The sequence below is a fragment of the Aythya marila genome (assembly GCF_965140915.1).
Source record: "Aythya marila genome assembly, chromosome: 7".
In the NCBI taxonomy this organism is placed as follows: Eukaryota; Metazoa; Chordata; class Aves; order Anseriformes; family Anatidae; genus Aythya; species Aythya marila.
Window position 1 is genome coordinate 32,574,492 of NC_139048.1, and position 19,884 is coordinate 32,594,375.

The following is a 19,884-nucleotide window of genomic DNA, read 5'->3' on the forward strand; positions in this document are numbered from 1 at the left end:
TGGGGAGATTGGGCATTATGTGCAAACCTCTCGTCCCAGCTGAACATGAGGGGGTGAGGCGCACGATGCTGGGTCAGACGATGGGTGAATGTGTGTGCATGCAGAAATGCAAAGCCCAACCTATTGAGGATATAGGGTTTGGGGTGAAGGGGCTCCTGAAGCCATTTTTTGCTAGGTATGAGGCTGCAGCTGGGGCTCTGCTGGCATCTACCCCTCCCCTGCTCACCTGCGTGCCCTTTGTTGGGGGCCAAGGTGGCTGAGAAACTTTCTCTGCACTAGGTGCCCAGGAAAAGCGACCTTCAGGCAGAGTTCTTGGGCAAAAAGCTTCCCCATCCGTGACAGATTTGCCTATAAATCTCCAGTATTAATGCCCGGGTTCCCAAGGTCTGTCATCCTGCGTGCCGGCGAGCCACGTGAGTTGCTCAAAAACAAGGCGCCGAACTCATCAGTCATCCCCGAGGCACGGCGGGGAGGTGGTGCTGCGGAGGGGGAGGCTGGTGGAAGCTGCAGGCTTCTGGTCTGGGGTATGAGGGACAGACAGGAGAACCCCCCGGGCTGGGAGCACACCTGGACATCCCAAAATCTGAGCAGACTGAAATTATGTCATGTGCAAGGGAGGTGGAAATGCTTTGTGCAAGGGCTATACCCACTTGGTTTGCTTTTGAAAACTGGGGGTGAAGGGGTTCAGGTCTGGAACATGGTGAGACCCATGGGATCCCAAACCCTATGCCCTGGGCTTTGGGGTTTCATCCCCAGTGCCCTCTCTTCTCACTCCCTGGCCTCACCATTACACCCCAAATCACCCCGTGCCCTCCAGGAGCTTGCAGCCAGCTGCTGCCCATTGCAGGACAATGCTGCTGCAACCAGTGGCATTGTTTTATTTATCTGTGGGTTGTTTTTTATACAACTGTCTTCATGAATAATTCTGAAAGTGTTTCTTTTTTTTATGGAAAGAAGTTGATTTTAAAATAGACTCAGCATGAGCATCTCTTATTGGTACAGGTATTAAGCAAGTTATGAATTTCTTGCACTTTGGGTCCTAGGAAAATCCTCTCCTTATTCTGTTCTCACTCGCTGTTGGTTAATAAGGCTTATTAGCACTCTTTAATAATGGCAGATGTAATTGCAGCCTAAATTTTAGGAGCTGCATAGGCCAGGGTCCTCTCTACATCCTCGCAGGGGTGAGGGCTGGAGCAAAGTGCAACCAAAAGGAGGAGGAAGAGGAGTGTTGGTCTTTAGTGGGAAGGAGGAAGAGAGGTGTACTGCTTGCTGGTGGGATGAAAATGCTCACCACCACAGCATGAAGTCCTGTATGTGCCTGTAGTGTGCTTGGCTCGGTGGCCTGAGTCTAGTTGGGGTTTTTCTTTGGGGTTTTTAGGCACAGCTTATGATGGAGATGGGCAGCACCTGGGGCGATGTGCCTTGTGCTGCAGCATCCCTGGTGCACCAACGCCTGCAGAAATACCCAACAAACATAACATGGATGTCAGGGCAGAGGTGGCTGGGGCTTGGCTCTTCCTCTCAGACGTGTGCAAGCAGCTGCTAAATTCGGTGGTCAGTACCCATTTCTCCCTCATTAGGGCTTCAGGGGAAAGAGCAGCCTTGAAAGTCTTTCCTTGGAGCAATCGAAAGAAAAAAGCCTAAAACTGTGACTTATTGGATCACTTCTCTGCATGGATTTCCACTTTTAGAACAGCCTGTGAAACCTCAGTGATTGCTTCCTTCTTGCCTTCAAACAGCCCGGCAGCTGGGATTTAGCACAGGCCTTTGTCTTCTGTTTGGATTTACAAATTTTGGGTTTTCCATGTGACTAGTGGAGCCTTTTCGGAGCACGGACCGTGCTGGCCACCAGGCAAGGGGGGGGAGCACCCTGTGCAGCCCTGCCCTGGCTCACCGGGAGCTGGGCTGCCAAAAGTCCCCTTCAAAGGGGAGCTAATCTTTTAGGATTATTTTGATCTTTTAAGATTATTTGTTTTCAGGCATGTCACACGTGCTGCACAAGCTATGGTGTCAATGGTAAATGGGCTGGGAAGAGCCTGGGCTTGCTGCACACCCAAGGGATTACAGCAAGCTCAGAAAGGGCCCTTTGGTACTTTTTTTCTCACCCATTTTCTCTCGCTGGTGTGATGAAATTCCTGTAACAAGTGTTCCCTGGTGCTCTGAGACAAAGCACAGGGAAAAAGGAGCCACGTGGATGCTCGCAAGATGTTGTGGGAGCTACCGAGAGATGTTTTCGCACAAAGTCATTTAATTTGGGTGTTCGTCTCTGCTCTCAGGCTGTTCGTGACCACTTCTGTGCAAGTTGTGCTGCGTTTTTTAGGGAAATTCGGGCGGGCTGTGTGCTTGGTGCTTGCAGGAGGCTGTGTTTTCGTGCAGGTGCTTCCGCAGAGCCCCGGGAAGCTGTTGCTGGCGGCGCGGAGCTCTCCATCACGACACGCGGCGCTCCCCTGTGACCGCGGTGACCGCGTGCGTGCCACGGGCAGGCAGTTGCCAGCAGTCGTAGGAGCACTTAGCAAGAGATCCTTTTGCCTGAAATATGTTTTTAATAAGCCATTCGCTGAGTATATCCAAATAACAAATAAATTCCTGCAAATCTCAGCCTACTTGCAGATGACTCGCAAATGAGAAAGGCTAAATTAATTGAATGCTCTACTCACTGGGGATAATTGTCCAGCTGTAGTGGCGATCTCCAGATGTTTGTTTGCAGAAGAGTGTGCCTTCATAGGAAAAGAAAAAACACTCGTGGGTATATTAACTCGGAAACAAATTTACAGCTGTGTGCTTGTGCGCTCTGCCTTGCGCTCCCGCCAGCGACTGCAGAGCTCTGCTCCGAGGTTTCCTCTTGCACCAAACAGCCTCTATATTTCCCACTGATTGCTCTCCTGGCCACGTTTAGGCATCTGTGACGTGCAAAGTGAGGCCGTGGCCCTGTGCAAGCCTCCCAGGTTTCAGCAAATATCACCCTCGCCGTGCTCCGTGGCGTGCCACGTGTTGCTTCCTCAGGTTCGGGCAGCTGGGACTTGTCTTTGGCGTGTCATTTGGGTGGGTTTGTGGGGTAGGATGGGAGAATGGGATGCTGTGGGTTGTGCTGTGGCTGCCTGGGGTGAGTGGAAGAGTTTTTTGGTGATTGGGAAGGGGGAATGCTCCAGACCTGACATCAGCTGAAGCCTGGAGCTCTGCCCAACCAGAGCTTGGTGTTATCGGTGCGTGAGAGTCGTCGGTCCAGCGTGCCCCATCCATTTCCCCTCCGTCCTACTTGGTTTCTGTTGTTGCACAGCCCTAGCTGGGTTTGAAGCCCCACTGCTGAAGTGCCCCATTACTCATGCGAGCGAGGACAATGGGACATGGGGCCGCTCTCAAATGTCTCCGCGCGTCGGCGTCATTAATAACCCTAACACTGGCATCACCCGCTCCTAAATAGCCTCATTTATCAACAAGCAATTTGCTGCGGTGCTGTGGCGGGGAGGCAGATAAGCTTGTGCCTCGGATACCCAGGCGCTGCCTGCCAAGTCTCTCCCCACCTTCTCCATGGCATTTGGGAGGGAGGTGTGTGGGGAAGAGCTCCGGGTAGGATCGGGGAGTTGTCGCCATCCCCAGGGAGCTGGGGGAAGGTGGATTTGAGGGGCCGAGAGCTTGAATGTCTTGAATATACCCAGACTGTTACCATGGTGGAGTCTTCCAACCAGCTCCTGGTTTGTCCTGGGTCTCTGAAAGGTTTTATTTGCTTTTCAGGGGGCGAGAGGAATGGGGGACGCAACCTATTGGTAGTAGGGGGATGGTTGGGCCAGGTGATCTTGGGGGTTTTTTCCAACCTTAATGATTCTGTGATTCTAAAATTGGTCTTTTTGGGTGTCAATGTCCTGGCCCAGCCTGCTAGTTTTGCTCTTACTGAGGCCATGCCTTGGAGACTGAGAGGTGCTAACTCAACTTGAGAGATAAATCAGGAGGGATTTTGCCGCATCTCCATTACAATGAGGCAGAATCCATCACTCGGTGCAGGTTTTGAAACCTCAGAGAGTTACGGTGGCAGTCCAAGGCCAGTTTGCTTATGGATCTGAAGCCTGCAGACGAAAACCTGACCACTGGCACCATCCCCTTCTGGATGAAGCCAGGCAGCAGGACTCCTGAATTTTCTCTGGAGCATTTTGGGGTCACTTTGACCTGCATACAAAACCATGCTGGAGCAGGTTGTCCAGCAATGCTTGGGATCAGGGCAGCTGCATCCATTTATTCCCCTGAAGTATTCAGGGAGCAGAGCAGCTGGGCCATCAGCAAGCTGGAGCACCGAGGGTTTTGTGTTCCCAGAGAGCCTGAGTGCCTTGGGGATGCTTCATCTCATCCTTTGTAAGGCACAGATGAGGTTTCAAACAAGATGTGAATGAATCCTGCTCAGAGTTCCCTTGCGCAAGTAGAAGTTGCTGACAGGTTTTTTCTTGGCCCTATCCATCCCGATCAGCTTGAAGGGAGGGATGCTGAGGGCTGTGACATCTTGGAGGTGGCATTTCATGTCTGCTTCGTGTTGCCCCCGTGTGCCCTTGGCAGAGCAGTTTGGTGCTGACGTTTGCATTGCCAGCGTGGCTGTGGTGCTGTTCTGGTCCAGCCCTGCTTGGTGTCGGAGGCATCCTAGGGCCTCATCTGTAGGCACTGCCATCTAACGAGCTTTATCTCTGACCTCATGTTAATTGGAGAGCAGCCTCTTCTTTCCTAATTAACACAAAGCTGTGTTGCCTTATCTGGGTGAGATGCAAAGCACCCCGTGTGTCGCCTTACCCATAAATCATTTATTTACCCCAAATTGCAAAGCACCTCATTAGCTAGGCTTCTGGGGGCCTGCTTTTCTCCTGTGCACCCAGATGTGTTTCTGGAGGGTTTGGTGTGGCCAAAGAGAGGCGATGAATTTGGGGCTGCTACTTAATGTTTGCTTCAGCTGCCTCAGCATCCTTGCTCCTGCTTGGGTTTGTACAAGGCACCTCCCCGTAGCCAGAAAGGGGTTTTGCAACAGGTCTCCTTCTGTTTTCCTTCTGGTTTTGGCCTGTCATGCTCTTTGCACGCTGCCACGGTTTCTCTGGCAGGGTCAGGAGTCTCTCGTTACCTCTCCTCTCTCCAGCTGGTGTCAGAAAGCAGGCGTGCCCTGCTCTGCTTAGGGAAGCAGCCCTCTGCTCCCCAAACGGGACTGACCCCAGCACTGTGGTGCTGCTCTGTGGTCTCTGTGCTTGTCGGTCAGCCTGTGTCATTGCCACGGATTTTTTTCCCCTTTCTGGAAGCCGAGTGATGCTGTGCTAACAGCAGTCACAACGGGAAGGAAATTCTTGCTGGGGGTATCAGGAGGGCTGAAGTCGGTGGGAATCGGAGCAGCGGCTGGAACATGTCCTGCTGAAAACATTAATGCTTGGTGGGTGGGTTGTGGGGTTAATTGGGCAACCACCTGTGGACACGGCCTTTTTTTGGAGATATTTGGTCTTCTAAAAGCTGGCTATTGAGGCAGGTGTTGGTGCCTCCAGCAGCTGCCCCCCGAAATGGTGTTTGGGGAAGGGGATGCTGCGCTCCGCAGGAGATGTGAGATTGATGCAGGTGGGTGCGGGCATCCCGTGGGCCTTTCTGATACGGCAGGGAAATGGCGTGAGAGGGGGTTTTGTGGGCTTGGGGGGCATGGTTTAATGTCTCCCCAGTGACCAGGGGTCCTAAGAGCCCCCTGGGTTCTCCACCTTGGACAAGGAGCTCGTCTGGTACCAGGGTGAGGGCGAAGGTCTCCCCCCCACACCAAGTTGTTCTCCTGCCTGATGCTCTGGGTGCTGTCATGGTCACACAGAGGAGAACTGGGTGGCATGCTGGCACCTGTGACAGAGTATCCTTTGATCTAGGGTTGTTTAATTAATTGGAAACTGAACTCTTTTCTTTTCGGAGAGAGGGGGGGGAGGTCAGGAGGAGGCAGGGAGGAACAAAGGAAATATTCCTTAGACTTTCTGAGCTGCTTCTTACTTCAAAAATTAATTAGAAAAGGATATCCTATGGATTTAGGGTTTAAACTTTGTGTCAGAAATGTTAATCAAGACTGCATTAGCTAGGTTTTCCTTGAGGAAGGCTGTGGGGACAGGCAGGGTGTGGCGTGGTGCTGTGCTTGGGGCGATGCTTGGAGGGGGGCGCAGGGGGAAGGGGTTTCCCTCTACAGGTGGAGGATTTGTTGTCTTTTTGTCCCCCAGGTGGTTTTTCCCTGGGTAGCTGGCTCCAGCCCCTCCAAATGAGCTCAGCACCAGGCTGAGCCCTTCCTCCGGGGGGAGCAGACGTGGTTCCAGGCTATTCCGCCCCCCCTTGCCTGCCAAATTCAGGAGAAGGATCCGCAGGGCCAAGTGTTTCCCTCTCGGTGTTCCCAGCCTGGCAGGGAGATCTCCAGGCAGTGCTCTGACCCTAGCAGAGGGAGTTGTGCTCTTCCCGTGGATCCTGTTGCTGGGCTGACGTTCTCTCCTGCCAGCTCCCCAGAGCTGCTAAAATTGGGTTTTGGATGGCTGCTGGCTCATCTCCTCCGCGCCTCTGGGGCCCTTCCAGGATTGTTTCTGGAGCATCATTTCCAGGCCAGTTTTAAAAGCCCCAGGCGCTGCTGGGGCTCTTTGCCATTATTTAACACCTCAGTGGATTTCATTGCTGGGAAGTTTCTGCTAACCTCAGATTTATGTTTTCCTTTGCTGTTCCAGTTCCTCCCGTCTCCTCCCACCCCTGTCCGTGCGTCTCACGAGTAGGTGCTAGCAGCCACGTTAAGCCGAGAGGAGCGAGGCTGTGTCAGATATTTTGTTTTTTTCCTCCATCCCTTTTAGCTCTGGAAAACACCAGGGCTTTAATTTCCCAGCTCCCTGCTTCTCCTCCTCTTCCCTGACCCTTCTCCAAGGTGCAAGTGAACTGTCAGCTCATTTCCTTTGAAATTAGTCTCAAACCTCCCTCTGAAGTGGCTCAAATTGTTGGCTCACCTGCAAACCTTGCAGCCTGCCACGAGGGTGCTCTGGGCAGCCTTGGGAACAGGTTGATACCCTGCCCCTGAGCATCCCCTGCCTTGCCATGGGAATGGACAGAGATCAAAAATAAAAAAAGGAAGGAGACTTTTGGACAGAGCAGCTTCCCGAACAGAACTTTTTTTTCATTTTTTTTTCCTGGTTCAAACAATGGATGGAGCGGAATTTGCATAAATCTCATTAGAAAAAAGTACAAGTTTCATAAATCTTGTGATAAATTAATGCGATATCATTCTGAGCATGATGTATTAATTTTGGGATAAAATGAATGGGTCTGTGATCATTGTTAGTAATTATGAGGCTCCCAGGCAGCGTGGAGAGGAAATTATTTTGAAGAGGGCCTTTTTAGAGGGGGAACCCTTTTTGCACTGGGAATACCTTGACAGACCGGGACTGGTCCTTTTCCAAGCATTTCCCTTGTGAGTTTTCTCTCCTGTTTTATTGATGCAGTTGTATTTACTTCACCTCTTTCATGCTAATACACCTTATTCCTTTATAAGCAGAAGTCCTTGGGGCTTTTGCAAGCTGCCAGTGCTTTGTGTCCCAGGCTGTGGGTTTCCCGTGTTCCCAGGGATGGGCAGGGAGGAAGGACAGCCAGGAGCACCTTCTCCCCTTTTCTCCAGGCATCTCCCACCAGCTGGAGGGCACGGGTTTTTAGACCGGTTAGGGAGATTTTGCTTGTTGTCTGTGCTGCTCTAAGGTTGCTGGGGGCGGCTGTCTGCCTGCCCTGCCTGTGTGGCTGCAGGGGTTGGTTTTAGCCGGAGGGATGGATGCAGCCTCTCTGCCTGCCCATGGGGATAGATAGCCTCAGGTAGTCTCTTTGCTTTCACGATAGTGTCGAGAAAGTTTAATATAACCTTGGTTGCTTTTTTTTTCCCCTCCTATTTCCTTGTAAAGTTAACCGGTGTTGGGTAAATAACCAAGTAAGCCCTCCGTTATCGCTCCTCTTGATGTGAGCGCTCGGCTCTGCCAGGCGCACCTGGAGCACTCTTCCTTTTAAACAGCTTTAAGCATCCCTTCAGACATCTCTGAGAGCTGGGGAAATGGCAGGGCCTCTTTCTGAGGCTTGCCACTGGCTGTCGTGTCTGTTTATGGATGCCACCTCGGCACCGGCTCCCTGCTTAAAATAACTAAACGCAGTGGAGAAATTACAGGCTCTGCCTCCCGCTCTGCCTCTGAGCACCTGAGGAGCTAGGAAACACTCTCTCCTCCATGCCTTTCACTTCCCAGCGTGATAAAATCGCTCAGAAATGGCAATGACTGCATAGATCTGTTTTCCCTCTCCTCGCTGTCGCCTCCACGATGAGCTCTTTCCTCTCCCGTATGCCAGGCTCTGGGTGCCCACATCTCCTGCACCACCCGTGGCCCTGGAGGAAGGCAGGAATCAGGATGTAGAGACCTGGTTCCTACAAAAGATGTCCTTATCCTGAGCATGCTTTGGTCACTTTCTTCTTCCAGCCACCTGTGCTGCGCCCAGGCTCGCATCGTGCCAGGTCAGGGGCTCCCACGTGTGCCTTGTCCCCTCCTGGGGACGTGATGAAACCTCGTCCCAAACACAGGAGCAGCTCCCACTTGCTGTGGCCTCCCACCTGGAACTTGTCCTGGGTCTGCATCTTCCTTTATTTGCTTTGCTCGGGAGTCACCGTCCTTTCTCTCCCTCGCTTTGTGCAAAGGTGGCATGCCATAGGATTGCTCAGCAGCACAGAAATATTGGCATTTCATCTTTTCTTTGCAAAAAAAAAGAAAATCTTTAGGAAAACATCATGGAAGGGCTTTCTTTTCTCAATTTTTTTTTTTTTTTTTTTTTTTTTTTTTTCTGAAAGGTGAAGGAGAAAATGAATTGCAGGCAAAGAAAAGGGAGGAGGTGACGGATGAGAAGAACAGGGCTTGAATTTCAAGATCAGATCCATCAAATGCTGCCATGGAGCACATCAGAGGGCAGCCTGCTGCGAACAGCTGGGCTAATTGGGGACGCTTGCACTAGGGCAACTGGGGCAAGTGATTGTCCTGTGTCCCTTCCAGGAAGGAAGGGGAGCGAAGGTGGTGGTGGCAGAAGACCAGGAGCTGAGGAACAATGGGGCAGCCACCCTGGAGAAGCAGGCACTGGTTTTAAAGCAGGGATTAAAATGCTTTTAATATTAAAGTGCAGCTGATGCCTGAAGTCCTGAGCCCCAGAGCCAGCTCAGTCAGCGGAGAGATTTCCATTAACTCCAGTTGGGTACGGATCAGACCTTTTAAGAGAGCATCTTATTAAGGGACTAATTAGAAACCTGTTGCATCCCGGCGCTCTCCACCACGCCCCGTGCAGGCTGTCAGCATCTTGCTCTGGCAGCTGCACTTGTAGCTCCTTTGTCCTTCCTGGCCCTGGGGCTCAGCTCTTCCCCAAACCCCAGCAGCTCAGGATGCTTCTGGAGAGTTTGCTTCCTCTCCTTTCTCGTCCTCTTCTCGAAAGCAAAGCCGATGAGGTGGTATTGGTGCAGGAAATACGTATGGGTAGGCAGCTGGAAGCAGGATGCTGAGGCTAGAGACCCTGTTTGGGGGTGAAAGTGTGCCCCATAAAGCAGCCAAACCTTAAAAAAGAAATAATTAAAATTGAATAATAATAATAAAAATCCTAGCAGGAATAAAACAAGAGGTAAAAACAAACCAAAAAAGCCCCTGAGGTCAATCAAAGTTCAAGACGTGGCAAAGGAAGCAAATCTGTGTATGGGTGAGAAAGGGAGAGAAGTGGCTGTGATTGAGAGAAAGGGAGCAAAAGGAGACAAGATAAATTGTGATTATCTGCTGGAATCAAGACACTTAACTGCCCTGTCTGATTCCTGAGGGGAAACAAATGGAGCCTATAACTTTGCACTGCAAAAGGATAATTTGTCCCTGTTTCCTTGACCCTTGCCTGCGTCGGGTCGGTGCTCGGGTTCGTGGCAGCCGCAGCATCCTCAGCACAGCCCTGGGGACAGCCCCGGTGAGCTATTTTTCCTTTGTAATGCCCCAAAAGGGGTTTCAGACCCATGCGGCGCTCCCTGGGCTCTTTATGCCCTGCCTAAGGAGGGCCCTCTTCTTTTTGCTGTTATTTTGTAGTGGTGCAGGCACCTCTGTTTGCAGTCCTTTATCAATTTCCTCATTGCCTCGCTGGAAGAGGAGCCCAGTGTGCACACCTGCCTTGCACCACAAGCCTAAACTTAGCGTCCTCCTGAGGCAAAGTCTGCAAAAATATGCAGAAATCAGAATAACAAATGACAAAGCGAGGGTGAAGTATTATTTCAGGGGTCTGTTTCTCGTTACCTTCTGTTTAATTTATTTTGATCTATGTTTATGGCTCTCTTTTCTCTGTAATGAGCTGGGAGGTGGTGCTAAGTTTGGATGGTGATGGACAGGGTGGGAATGGGAATAGCCACCAATTTTCAGAGGGTTTGTTCAAAACAGGATCCTTCTGCAAGACAGAAAAATGGGTAGTGTACCAAGTTACCCTATTTAAATCCCAGTGAAGTTTCTTGCTCCTACCAACTAAAAGTAAAAGTCAGGGAGGGAATAGGCTCTGCTTGATCCTCGTGTCTGTGCCTTTCCCCTTTTTGCCCTTGGCTTGGTCTGCCTGGAGTGGAGCAGCCGAGCCCGACGAGCTGTGCCACGGGGCGCTGCCGTGCGCATCCGCAGCCTGATGGAGCAGGGGATGCAGGTGGCGAGGGGCACCCAGCCCTGAAACGCCTTGTGTCCTTCCCTAGGTTACCCTAAAAACGGGAGCTAAATGCCCTGCCAGCTGAAGGTATCCATGATGTAGAGGCAAAGAAGAGTTAAGCGCTCGTTTGCCAGCTGATTATTTTTGTGTGTGTGCGTGCGAGCAGGCGTGCAGCACGCAGACTGAATGCGGCTGTGATTACAGTGGGGTGGGACAGGGTTTTGCTGTTCAGCAGGATTTTTAACAGCTTTTCCCTTCCATTGTTTCACAACGGAGACCTTTCGGGGGGTTGAAGCAGGGGAGGGGGGCACAGGCAGCTCCCTCAAATTGCAAACACCCTGTTCTTGTGTGAGATGTAAAGGGGAAAAGTCAGTTTTTCCCCTTAAATTTGGCAGAACAGAAAAGAATGACACTGGATTCATCTCGTCCTTGTTACTGGCTGTCCCCATCATATGTGTGGTAACAGCCTTGCCCATTTCCTGGGGCAAAGAAACCTTTGCTGAGGATGGTTTCAGATGTCCTCTGGAACAAAACCAAGCTCGGCTCTTGCTTTACATCAAGGCTTTGAGGTTTGGGAAGGTGTAGGGTCACCTCTCATCTCTTTATGCTCACAGTCACCAAAGAGATGAGGACGTTGCGGATGAGCCTCCTGATCGCAGCGGCTCGGATAAGGACTCTTGCTCTGGGGTCTTCATCCAAAACACCTTTGATCGTGACCCATCACCACGTTGTACCGGTGTGGCTGAAAGGGATTTTTTTATTTTTTCTTTTTCACTGGTTAACTCTAGTCCCTTTTTCTAAGACAATTTATATTTGTTCTCCTGATGGAAATCTGTCTCCTTGTGGGCGCTGGGTCTTGCTGTGCTCTCTTGCCCTGAAGTAGCCATCTGTGTTACATTTGTCCTCATCGTGGATGTGCTCAAGACCGCCTGAGTCACCTCCCTCTTGGTCATAAGCGAAGCAGCTCCAGCTTTTAAAGCCCTTTTAATGGTAAAGCGTTTTACCAGCTCCCAAAACCTCTTGGTTTCCTCTTGGATCTGGGCCTGAAGATGCCCTGGCCAGCTGAGCAGCTTGCAGAGCCCTCGCCTTGGCAGAGGCAGCTAGATAACCCTCAGGTCACTCCTCCTTTGGGTGAGTGCCGAAGGAGCATCGCGTGGAAGTTGCTCCTTGCACGCTCAGACCCACAGCTGCTGCCAGAACAGCTGCTTTTGGGACACCTTCCTTGACCACCATCCTTTTTTGGGGGGCATTTGGAGTAGGGTCATGAAAACATTTGCTTGTTCAACCAAGCGGGTGCACATTGCCAAGAGCTTCACCTGGCTGCTCGGTCCTCCCTGCTGTTTGCCATGCTGTCAATGTTGGAGTCACCCAAATTTATGCCAGCAGCAATTCTGTGTCGTGCTCGGATGTCCCCTGTCCACGGCTGGTGGCCCTGGCACTTGCCGGGTGTCCTCGGTGCTAAATTTTTAATCAGAAAGTCACGCAGCACAGAGTCAAACGTCTTACAAAAGTCTATTACTTCTTTGCAGTTACCTTTATCTGCCAAAATTGTAATCTCATCAAAGAATAAAATCAGGTTTGTTTGACAAGGCCTATTTGCCATAAAACGGTGTTGACTGGCATTAATTATGTTCTACCATTTAATTCTTTATTAATGGAACCTCATATCAGCTTTTCCATTATTTTTGCCGTGATTGATGTTGGACCGAGCGGTCTGTAATTGCTTGGGTCGCTCGGCTCGCTGCGGTGCTGAGCTTCCCTCCTGCTCCGGGATGGATTCAGCATCTGTACTGGCAGGCCACCCTTCTTCTCAGCCAGATATTTGGGGTTGTGGGGTGCCCTCATGCTGCCAAAGAGGGGATCGTGAGTGTGTTGGGTGGCCATAGCCAGGTTTTGACCCTGTGAAGGGCAAAAATGTCCTGCAGGGGAGGAGGGAGAGGGGAAAAATGTGTGAGGAACAGCAAGGTGGGAGAAGGAACAGGGCAGGAGGTGCTTGGGGTGCTGGAGAGGGGGTGTAGGAGACCACAGTGGGGCAGTTCCCCATACTGGTGGATACTGGTGCTTACTGGTGACATATCCACCCTGGGGAAGGTGGAGTCTTGCCTTTGTTTCTCACCATCCGTGGTGAGATGGCTTAAAACAAGGTCTGGGAAAAGCTGGTGGTGGCCCTCAGCACAGGAGGGCGTGATGGAGCCGGGGAAGATGCTGCAGCAGTTGGCCTTGCAGACCATAAAATCCCCCTGGAAGAGACCCTCAGGGCCACCAAGTCCACCCACTGAGTCCCACCACTTGTCCCCATGTCTCCTGGACACCCACGGGATGGGGACCCCTCCGCTCCCTGGGGGTCCCCATGAAGAAATTCTTCCCGACATCTGTTCCAAACCTCCCCGGGTGCAAGCTGAGACCTTTTCACTGCTCTTTTCTTTCTCCCCCATCTCTGCCAGGCTCCTCGGTGACCCAGCTGCTGGCCAGGGACCTGGACAATGACCCGCTGGTGTTCGGGGTGGTCGGGGAGGAGGCCAGCAGGTTCTTCGCCGTGGAAAGCGTAACCGGCGTCGTCTGGCTCAGGCAGCCCCTGGACAGAGAGGTAACAACACTCACGGCTGACAACATTCAAAACTATATGGGAAGAGATGAATTATCCCTATTTATTTGGGCTTTCCAACCTTATCTAAATGCCTGTTGCTTCCCAATAAATACAGCAGCAGCCTTGAGGTGAGGAGGGTGATGAACGGATTTTGATGCCTCTTGCTGGAGGGACAGGCAGGGCACGAGAGAAGCTGTCGAGAAGCCTGGGTGCAGAAAGCCAGCCAAGAAAAGTGGTGGGGAAAAAAAAAGGAAGAGGTCAACTCCTGTGCCATGTGGGGAAAAGTGAGAGTGTGGGGAGAGGGAGAGGCTTGAAAAGGCAGAGGGAGTCATGGTGTGATAAGCGATATGGGAAAATAGAGCAAAAGAAGAAGGAGCCAAATGCATAGAGGCAAAACTGTTTTGCAAGACTTTTCACTCACACATAGATTAGAAGAAAAAGAGCTCTTAAAAAAAAAAAAAAAAAAAAAAAAAAAAAAAAGAAGAAGAAAAAAGATAAACAACCTTGAGCCTAAAAAGTACATCCACGATGAAGGGTGTGGACAGAAATTAGCATGTGGCAGCCTTCTCTGGTTATGTTGTTCTTAAAATCAAATGCCCCACGGGATGCTTTCTCTTCCAGTCTTCCTTATTCCCTGCCACTCTGTCCCTCCCTATGGTGGGATGTCCTGGGCGTAGGGGCTGACCTGTGCCTCCTGCTCCAACGGTGCCTAGGGAAGGCTGCCACCCAGATTTTCCCCTCTCACCCACACGTCTCTCACCCCGGCACCTGTGACTTTAACACATCACAAGTTCAGAGCAAGCCACTAAATTAGGTAAAGCAACGAGGGGCGCAGAAGCCTGCACAGGGATAATTCAATGGGTTTAATGGATTTCTGTCCATTCCTGCTGCACCCCCTGGGCTCATCCCAGCGCTGTGATATCCCAGGACCTGCTGGGGGGCAGGTAAGGTTGGGAAGGCAGCAGTGATGCTCAAGGAGCCGAGCTGCAGGCTGGTGAGCTGTTTCCCACTGCCTGCACCATCCCCACCCAGGGCAGGGCATTTCTCCCTGCCGGCGGATCTGCCGGAGCCCTGCTGGCAGTCGTGTTTCTCGGCATTTATCCTCGACGTAGGTAATTGCACTCAAGCGCCCCTTCTCTTCTTTTGAAGGTCCTGAAAGCATTTTGCATGTAATAACATTGGCTAAAAGTCCCCAGCCTGCCATCTGCAGATAAACGCGCCGGTATCTTTAATTACATGTTTGCCTTCTCCTTCCCTTTTCAGACCAAGTCGGAATTCACGGTTGAATTTTCCGTCAGCGACAGCCAGGGGGTAAGTGTGACTTCTCATTTCATGGTCTGCAGCCCGGGCGGAGGGGAGCGGGAAGGATGGGTCACGGCGGGCTGGGGGCAGCACCCCCGGCCGGGCAGCAAACCTGGAGCTGAAGCCAGGGCAAGCAGCCACGAGGCTTGCCTCGGCTCTGAAATCCATGCACGAAGCTGATGCCTGCTCCCCGCCACAGGTGATCAAGGGGACGGTCAACATCCAGGTGGGAGACGTGAACGACAACGCGCCGCGCTTCCACAACCAGCCCTACAGCGTCCGCATCCCCGAGGTAGGCGCTGCTCGGCACTCCTGTGGGGCCAAAAGGGGCGAAACGAGTTTGTTTTGGGGTGTCTGTGGCAGAACGGAGCCCGTGGGGCCCTGGAATGGTGTCAGCAGAAAGGAGCTGCAGCAGGTCGCTTGGCCTCCTGTTAAAGCAGAGAGAATTTGGTGTGGGATCAGGTTCCCCGCGGCCCGAGTGTTAAATGTCTCCAGGGATAGGTTTCCACAGCCCTGAGCTGCGCTCAGTTTTTGTGCTGGCACCGAATTGTGCCGTCAGGGAGATCACCTAGAGCTCAGCCCAGCAGAAATGCCCCACAGGCTCGCAAGCCCACTGTGAATTTAGGACGTGCAGTGCGAGGGGGGTTGCTGGTGCTAGCAGGAGGATACCAGGCTCAGGGGGTGGTGTTTGACAGAGAGCGTTTCGTGTCCTCCTGGACGTGGCTTTGATCTTTCCCTGTCCCTCTTCTGTGGGGATGAGGCCTCTTTGTTGGCCTGCTTGTGATGGTCAAGCCTGGGGAGCAGGGAGGGCACAGATCCCGTGCTGGGACTTAAGGCTGGCTGGGGATAGGGAATGTTGGGCAGGTGGCATATCCAGAAAATAAATAAATCGAGAAGGGTTGAGCCCCGGAGCAGCCCTCCTGTGCGTCCCCCCGCTCGCCCGCCTGGCCTTCAGAGTCGCACTGTTTTGGAGGTCGGCCTAATCTAATTAGAAGGCATCGTGTGCCAGCTCCCGGTTTCCATCCGTGATCTTTAAGCAAGGGCACCGATCAGAGGCAATGAGCCACGAACTCGTTGCTCAGCCAGCGTCCTGGAGGCGCTTCTGTTCCTCTGCCGGGGAGGCAGCGCCGCCTCGGCAGGCTCTGCGAGAGCAGGGCATGGACGGCCCCGTCCTCCTCCAGAGGACCCTCCAAGGGCTGCAGCTCATAAGAGAGACAGGCAGGACTATTTTCTCTTCAGTTCTCGAGGAAGAAAAGCCTGTTGGTTTCGAATTCAAGCAGGAGGTGGCGTGGCACCGAGGTGCGCGTGCTGCTGGAGCTTGGCGGAGTGCTGAGAGCGGGTCACAGTAGGAGATGACGCTGTCCCAAGGCTGTCCCCAAGCTCCAAGAGCTGAGCAGCAGGGGGTTGAGTATCCGAATCCATCTCAGAGACCTCCCAGCCTGAGCTGGAGGGCCTGTGGCTAATGAATAAGCAGGGCCGGGACCCTGGGGACGGAGCAGAGGCCAGCAGAAGCACTCGCACAGTTTTGCATAGGCTGGCTCTGTGCGGAATTGGCAGCTAATGAGGGTTTTTCTCTTTTTAATTTTGAAATAAATGGCTGTATCGATTTGCAGTTGTCCTAGCTAATGGAGCAGCAACAGAAAGGCTATTTAAACCTCGCTGCTATTGTGTGGCGCGAGGGAAAGTCAGAAAGAAGAGTGCGCATAAATAAATGGAACATGAAGTAAACTGACCTTTAAAAACAAGCCTGCCTCTAAAGACCCATCCCGGCGTTTCACGCAGTCCGCTTGATTTGAGAACGTGAATTATTGGGGCTCAGGTTGTTCTTCTCCAGCACAAGCTGGGGGTGATGGCACCCAGCTTCACCGCAGGTCCTCGGCATCACCGCAGCTCCTGATGGCCATGCTGGGGACCGTTCGCCGCTTCCTCACACCTCAGGCTGATGCTGTGCATCCTCCGTGCTCATCGGGGCCTCACCACATCCCTGGCACCTGCCTGGAATAGCAGAGCAAGGACTGGTGTGGGACCTAGAGGTTGCTCCAGTGTAATGGTCCGCCCCGTCTGGGCAAGGGCGCACTGCCGGTTGCGCATCGGGAGGCAACGAGGCGGCACGGACGCTTTCAAGTCTGTAAAGAAAGGGGAATCCTGCTAGACTTGGCAACTTAATTCACCAAGCTGGCCTCGACAGAGCTCATTAAGTTCTCGTGTATTCATTTCAGGCTAATGGCTGTCATGCTGACTGCTGTTTGATTTGCTGTAATAGACTTTTATGGCTTTCCAGTTTGTGAGGACGTGTGCGCCGGTGCCCGTGCCCCGTGGTGCTGCTGTAGTACATTAGTTAGCCGCTCGCGTGCTCGCTGCTCTGACCTTCAGGGCTCAGTCTCCTCTCGGATGCAGCCCTTGCGTTTCGCCTCTTCCATGCCCCATCTCATCCTCCCCCAGCCCCAGGGTGCCGTGGTTTTGGGAGTCTTGGAGCTTGGCTTTTAAATGAGGGACGATGCCTTGCTGAGCCTACAGCGGGCTGCTGTGGCCATGCCTCAGTCTCTGACAGCTCTGATCTGCTTTAGCCAATCTGTTTTTCCGTTTGACTGGGTCAGCAGGGAACCCGGTCTTGCTGGGTCCTCATTCTAGGTGGAGCAGAGCTGAGCCACGTGTCAGTTTTGTGGTTCCTGGTACTGGGATGGGGCTAGACCATTGGCCCTGGGTACCTGCTGGGTTATCCCATGCCACTTCCCAAGCACAAGAAGCTCTTGAGTTGCCTTTGAAGTGAGCAATCTGCCCTGCAAGCCCATCTCCTGCACTACTGCATCCAGGTGTCTGCTGTCCTCACCTCTCGGGCCCTTCAGGCATTCCTCAAACACGAGACTGTTATGTGGTGGGTGTCTGTCTCGTACTCCTTCCCAAAGATTCATTCCCCTCCACATCCTGAGCATGTTGGTTAAGTTCAAACCTGCTCTAGCCTTGTCTCTGGAGCTTCAGCAGCCTGCACGAGCAGCAGAAAGGTCACTTAACTCTCTGGACGGGATGCCCATACATCATCTCCAAGCTTCTCCACTGCCTGAGTGAGGTAGCAAGGCACTGTTGCGAGAGCTGTCCTCTGGGCTGGGACGTCCTCAGCCTCCCCTCCTTCTTAGGGCTGGGATTAACGTGCTCCTCTTGAGCTCATGCAAGCACCAGGAAGAGGTTAGGCTATGGAAAAGGAGTGTAAAAATAGGCAGGGAAGTTCCTGGGCAGCACACAAGATCGCGTATATGAAGGTTGGTGTCACATCTCCAGAATTCAGCCCCGATTTCCCCATCAATTTTAACCGGGAGGCACGCGGCGCTTGCTGTCAGCAACAGTCACTTCTGCTTGGGGGTGGCCTTTGGGATCCTTCATGAGCCACCGGTCGCCGTTTCCATCCTTAATATGTTGGAAACAGCATTTTTATGATGTGTGGGTCTTGTTTTTTTTTTTTTTTTTTTTTTTTTTTTTGATTGTGCAGAAAGAAAGGGAGAGAAAGGAGGGGACTGTCCCTGCCCTGTCCCATTCCGCAGCCTGGAACCAAACCATGCGGGGTGGTGAGCAGGAGCAGGGAGGGCCAGAGAAAAGCTCCCAAAGCCCTGGCTGTGTAATTACAATTATTATTTTGCTTTAATTGTAATAATGTCAGTAATTATATCAGTTTCCCTGCCATTCTGCCTGGGAGCCTTCAGGGGCTCATACAACCGCTGCGGTGGCTACGAGGCCTGATGCTGCGCATACGAAGCAGCTGTGACGAGCGTGAGCTCCTGCTGCAGCCCCACTGGCCAGCGCCTTGTGCGTGCCCGGACGCTTTTTGTGTTATTCTACCCCCTTTTTACACAAAGAGCCTTTAAATTGAAGGCGATAATAACAGAACTGATCAGAATGATGTTCCCACCGTACTGTAAAGTGGTCTACAATCCTTGCTGGAGGTTTTCCTTCCTCATTTCTTCTTTTTTCCTTCCTTTTTCCTCCTTCCCTCTCCCTGTTTTCCTTCCCATGCCCTTCCCCTTCTGTGTGGATTTTAGAACAGCACCAATAATTTACGATGAATAATTTACCCCCCAAATCCAGCCCTCCCCTCCCTCCACCACCTCTGTGTGCACAAAATCCGCAGGCACACTGAACTCCTCCACAGCACTTCCTATGCAAATTTATTTATTTATGGCAGCGTTTTTATTTTATTTTATTTTATTTTAAACTTCCTAGAGAGATGGCAAGTAAATTTGTAAATAATTCAGGCCTGTGCTCATTCATCGCCATTGGCCAGGAGCAAGTTGGTTCTCTTTGCTGGGCAGGCGAGCATCCACACAGAGTTTTGTAGGAACACAAAATGTGGTTCATCCCGTGGCTCTTGCACAGAGTTTTGGGAGTCAGGCTCTGCCAACGGGCATCAAGGCTGCACGCTTGTGCAGGATGGACGGAGGAGATGAGCATGAGTGTAGGGTGAGGAAACCCTCCTTGGTCCACGATGCTGAGAAGCCCATGGGTAGAAGAAGCTTTAGGAGGGGGACAAGCCATTTCTTGGCAAATGAGATGAAGTTCTTATTTTTGTGCAGTGCTGTCTCTCTGGTCTCAGAGATCTGGTCACCTTGTGTTTGTTTTGATGTTTTTCCTCTTTTTAAAAATTTTACTTCTGAGCAACCTTTAATTACTTTCCAGCCTTGCCCAGCAAGCCAGTGGAATCAGACCCGTGTTGTGAAGGGTCTGCCTTCCCTTCCACAGTCTTAAATGCAGAGGTACTCTCCGTCTATTAAAAAGCCATCTCTTAGCTGGATGAGATAATCACTTTTGAGAGGGTTTCATCTGCTCCGTAATCACTAGGTAGAAAGTAATATCCCTCAAAGAAACCCAGCCTTCTCCCCTCCCCTCTCAACCCCAGCCTGTGTGATCCGCCTCAATGGGGCTATTTCTAGAGGAGGAACGTGAAAATGTACTTTTACGTGCAGAAAATGGCCAAGTCAGGGTTTTGGCAGCAGCGCCATGGGATGCTCTTTGTCACTGGTGCTGGAGAGGCTGTGCAGGTGGCTTGTACCCGCAGGGAGGAGCTGAGCTGCTCCTGCTTGCAGGGGACCAGAGGACCCCAATGATGGTCCAAGCCCCTGGGTATGGTCAGGGTAGGATGCCCCGTGTGTTGACTCTGGGTTGAGTTTGTGAATATTTAGAAAGATATCCACAGTCTGCGGAACATAAACGGGTCATCAAAGTGCAGGGAAGTTTGGGGGCTGTCTTGGGCTTTTGGATACCAGCAGTTCCTTAAGGCAAGGCCTGTTTGGAAGCCCACCAGCTTCTCCCCGCTGCTTTTTGTGGGCACCAAG

The 19,884-nt window shown here is 52.0% G+C and overlaps 1 protein-coding gene across 1 annotated transcript in view; it reads left to right on the forward strand.

The window, feature by feature from the left end:
• Positions 1-19,884, forward strand: part of CDH23 (cadherin related 23) — a 129,166-nt gene that overhangs the window by 21,743 nt on the left and 87,539 nt on the right. Inside the window, exons 4-6 of the mRNA XM_082765371.1 lie at positions 13,119-13,261; positions 14,525-14,572; positions 14,763-14,855. Of these exons, the coding sequence (XP_082621497.1) occupies positions 13,119-13,261; positions 14,525-14,572; positions 14,763-14,855 (284 nt within the window). The remainder of the gene's footprint in view (positions 1-13,118; positions 13,262-14,524; positions 14,573-14,762; positions 14,856-19,884) is intronic.